Raw genomic sequence first — 5,092 nt, forward strand, 5'->3', positions numbered from 1 at the left:
AAATGAAATTATTGGTTTTTTTATTTGACCGAGAAAATTAATTTCAAAGCAAAAATGTGGATTTCTGAATTATGCTGATTTCAACATGTATTTGATCGACTTTTAGCACGACTATGCATAACAATATAGAGTATTGTCACTGGCGTATTGAGTGGTTTATAACCTTTTGTATTCGTAACTGTTTCTTTCAGGCGACGCAAGCTGGGAATTTACTGAGTATTCATTCAGTGAAAGCGTAGCTGCTAACTCTGTGGCGATCATATGGTCTGGCAGTTCAAGTGTTATCCTTAGTGAGTATTAAAAAAGAGAGAGAAACAATTATAAAGAGGTCTATATCGGGCTATCCTTCTTGTAAGTAAAAACGAAATTAGCCTAAGCTTTATTCCGTAGCCTCAACGTCTTAATACTAGGCTAACTTTCAGTACACGTTACTTTGCATGAAGGTAATACCACGATAATATCATTATTAATTATGCATATCATGCATGTCATACGAACTCTGACTGGATCATTGCACCATTATGTATATAGTCCAAAATCTTGAAAAATCGCTCATGTGAGATGGATTCTGCCATTTCAATGATGCTGCATCATACAGCTGTACTTTATTCCGTATTGAAAAGCGTCCACGACGAAACAGGGCTATATAGCTAGGTTTAGGTTAGGGTTAGGGTTATATGGTTAATACGCTTAGGATCTACTAGCATATATGCCTCTAAATGATATTTGTTTGATGAAAGAGACGATAAACATTATTTAGAATTTGAGCAACTATATTTATACTGATACAGGTGGCTGTACAAACATGTATTTTTGTCGGCAAATCTATTGTAATGTTTTGAGGAGTGTGTCTGCCTTTCGGATCTTTCACAAAGACACTTCTCAATTTAGGCATATATGCTTGCAGATGGAATTCTTCGGTACGTACTCAATTCAAGGAAAGTCCATTATATGCTTACTTTGATATCATGATTTCCAACTTTTCCCAAAATGTATTATAAATTAATCTTTATTAACAAGAGAAGACGCTTACGCATCATGCTCTGAGACATAGAAACATTCAAACATTAAAACTAGCGCACGAGATCAACTTAATGATGCTTAATCGTTATTCTTAATATATCAATGCACAGGGGTAAGAAGAATTATGCATTTATTTCTACCTATTGGGGACATTTTGTTGCTCCGTATGGCCGGTTCACGCAGATTAACAACGATTGTGTGCGTACGAAAAATCATATAAGTAAACAAATGCGTGTTTTTCTCTTTATATAGCAATAACTATTGAACAGGCTAGTGCTACTGATAGTGCTACTGAAGGCATAGACTTTGCCCCTGTACCCCGCTCAGTAACTATAAGTGGCAGCAAAACTTCCATTCCTATTTTCATCAACGAAGACAACATACCTGAACCCGGCGAATCATTCTTACTTACTCTTTCTGGAGAGTGTAGCGCAACTTCAACAACTCGGATCACTATCAATGATAATGATGTTGATGACCCGCCAACAAATCCACCAATCACAACCAGCTCTCCAGGTAAGATCGTCACTGTCATCTGGATAGCCAGACAACTTTTACACTTACTTTGGTAATATCCCGGGTTCAAATCCATTGGTTTCCCCTCATTTGGGATATATTTTATCTCCACATTATACTTAAACTGATGTATCTGTGCCATCAGCCTATTGAAGTTAATTGGATAACTTTGAACATAAGGCGCAACATAAATCATGTAACATTTGAGTGTCTTGAATTGAACTGTGCCCTGTTTTTACCCAGATCACACATCCGCACACCACTTCAGAACATTCATACCACCTGCCCCTGCCATGTAATGTATGTAATTCAGATCAGATAATCCAATTTCTCCCATAATTTAATGTACTGGTTTGCTATCTAGTGCAACATGGGTCAATAGTAACAAAAAAAATTAATGTATCTTAATGATCAGAGCACATCCACCTCTTGCAAATTATTTATTGACTATCAACCATTAAACCAGACTATTATCAATATGAAAACAAAGGAAATCTGTACAAAGTACTGTTATTTTATATAGCAAAGTATTCTGGGAAGGTATTTTTCTCTAAGGGAAATCCCCTGGTTTCTTTGAAAGAATTGTAAGATTCTACCTTCTTTTTTACAGGTCTTGGAGGCGGTGCCATCGCTGGAATCAGTATTGCTGCCATTATCGGGGCGGCTGGTATTGTTGGGGCCATAGCATTTGTCTTCTGCGTGTTGTGTAGAGGTAGGCTCAGACGTCCTACGCCTTATACATCAGATGTTCGTCCTGCTGTGGGTCCAGCTCCGTTAGGATATTCTATGAATGGTGGCTATTACGTCGGATACGACGATAGAAATGTGAGTATTATATATTATTAGTTATTAGGTGAGTCTAAGCCGAGATTCCGAGAGTAGATATAATTTGTATCTCACCCTAAACCGGACCGAATATTATACCTAGTCAGTAAATTGCGGTGCTTATCCAATCAAAACAAGAGAAACTTCTTAATAATATGATAATGAAATATTTCAAACAAAATTAATAGATTTATAAGATTTTTTTTTAATGTCAAGACATATCAAGGTATTAACAGCTGTTATCGTTACGATAAAGCAGACGGGTTGGCGCCTAGATACCCATTAACCTCCTTTTTGAAGCTGTTCCGTTTCACAATTCCAGGAATGTGAGTTGGGAGTGCATTCCATGTGCGGGCTGTAGCACGACGGAGGAGACAATCAATTATAGTAACAGTTTTAAATGTCTTTCTATTTTTGGGTAAACTTTACTTTTGTTTTTGTTTTTATTTCAGGATTTCAATCGATTTCTAGGTGGCCAGGTATTCCAATAGAAATACAAAGAAGATTATAATAATAAAAAAGCAAATGTATTACGCAGTTGGGTTTAAAGGAGGATGGCCTAATGATCTCCATATTTTCACCAACAAACTGCAGATTTGGTATAAGTTGAAAGCTGGGTCATGTGGGTAGAGAGCCCATATTTTACTCATTGCGCTTCTGAAATGCAGATACGTAAGGTAGTGGTTAGTTTCACTCATGTTTATCCTACACAAAGACATTTATGTCAAAATTAAAACCAACAGCCCTATAGCTGCATATTTGAGGTCGGATTTAAGACCTAATCGTTGAAATCGGTCAAGAAATAAAGACGGTGATCCAAATTATAATGCAATGCAGATGAAAATCCAAAAGTTGCAGATTGGATCCCCATTGATTTGTGCACAAGGCGTTCTCGAACAAGTGAACTAGAGTCGTGATTTTCATTGAGTATAAGATTACAATGCAACTTTTAGTGATTTTGTTCCTTCCATGGTTTTCGACCACAGTTTCTTTAACTTTTAACCGATTTCAAAAATAAGGTTTAAATCGGAGATAAAGGGTACAGGTATTGGCTGTTTGTTTCAATTTTGACATATTTTTATTTGGTTAGAATATCCAGTTGTGAACAACACTGGTACCTTAATATTGATGCTGTATGTACATTACTGCTGACCGCTAACAGAGTTTCTCATCGGATGACGTTGCAGGCCAAATGTGTAGCATTTGGGTTAGATCATCCTAGCATCACGGTTAGATCATAGACTGTAGTCTCTTCTACAGTCTATGGTTAGATACCGACATGAAGGTGGTGAGTGGGGGGGGGGTTGTCAAAGTTATAATCGGACCATTTTCGATTAAAAATTATCAGCTTATCTCGTGCGTAGAGTGCAAGAGACCAACATAAGTGAATATTGCATGGTTGTGCAGGAACAACATCTTTCTGTTTTACGAAGCCATTTATTTACCAAAAATAGTATGATTTTAGTTGTATATTCAGAAAGTTGATTTACATTATAACTGCTGCAAATAAAGTTCGTGATAAAAAACAAAGACCTATAATTAAATTTGGATATCGTGCATTTTAGATTTTCTTTAAATTGTTGTTGAGTCTAATGCCAAGTGGCTCTTACAATGGTCTTGTACTCAACAAAAATGAAAACAAATCTAATTTTTTTTTATTTGATTAATTATGAATATTCAATTTAAAAAATAAATAAAAATTCACTTCAAATTGTGAGTTTTCAAATATACTATTTCAAAATTCATTAATTCCTAAATTCGCTAAAAATATTACTTACGATGGTCTTGCACTATGCCCGCAATTTGTATATATTATACTGCGCACAACAGGTATCCGAGCACTTAACACAAATGCTATATCCAAACGACCCTAACATTAGCAAAGAGATTCATTGCTAACCCTAACATTAAATTGCAAAATAAAGTAGTCGATAAATGGAGAAGTTTGTTCTGCGTATTTTCATACTAATCGGCACGAATTTAGTTATGCGAATTTTAATGACAAATGGTCAAGTTTTAAAGGTGACAATTTTAGATATTTCCTTCTTCAAAGCGATTTCTGCTACCTTTTGATTGGGGTTCAATAAAGTTTGGCGGATGAACTCTCACTCCGCGCTGCGTTCAGTATCTGCTTGCGTTGAGGGACAATTTAATGCAAATTTATATCACTTTTAAAAACCTCTCGTTTTTTTTTTAATTGCTATAAGTTAGGGGGAAGTTCGTATAGTACCAAATGAGTTATCAAAATGCGGAGAACAAATTTCTTTGCCCATCATTCATTTGCCAAATTATTTAGTGTCTTTAAGAAACAGCTTTTGTTTTAAGTGTTCGGATACTTTTTGTGTGCATCCTTATCAAAATATAGGACATCCCAGTAAACACAAAACGTTTTCGACATCATTCGCGAAAGGTGAAAAAGGTTGTCAGAAAACGTTTAAATGTCGGGTTATACAAAGGGTACATTAAGGTTACGGTAAATTTCTATGGTTCTCGTCCTAATTTGGGCTGTACGTAGCCACCTAAAACAATTTTTTTCTCCAGAAAATAAACATCGTAGACCTAAAAATCATAGGTCATCTCGGAGCTAACATTCTAAGCATTATTATTAATTATGATTTATTAATCTAGCTCATACACAAATGTACTTTGTCAGTGTTTCAATTTTGTCCACGTCACGTGAGCATGAAGATTTTTGTGACAGAGGCCATAATTTAGTGATGCATGCCCC

General features: G+C 35.8%; 1 protein-coding gene across 1 annotated transcript; it reads left to right on the forward strand.

Annotated features, from left to right (window-relative positions):
- Positions 1–191: 191 nt before the first annotated feature.
- Positions 192–4,237, forward strand: LOC140145646 (uncharacterized; the record flags this gene model as incomplete). Its single annotated transcript, XM_072167334.1, has 4 exons — positions 192–290; positions 1,276–1,539; positions 2,150–2,364; positions 2,817–4,237. Coding segments are annotated over 4 exons (617 nt in total), but the record flags the coding sequence as incomplete, so codon positions are not given.
- Between the last annotated feature and the right edge of the window lie 855 nt (positions 4,238–5,092).

This window comes from Amphiura filiformis, unplaced genomic scaffold (genome assembly GCF_039555335.1).
Source record: "Amphiura filiformis unplaced genomic scaffold, Afil_fr2py scaffold_513, whole genome shotgun sequence".
NCBI lineage: Eukaryota > Metazoa > Echinodermata > Ophiuroidea > Amphilepidida > Amphiuridae > Amphiura > Amphiura filiformis.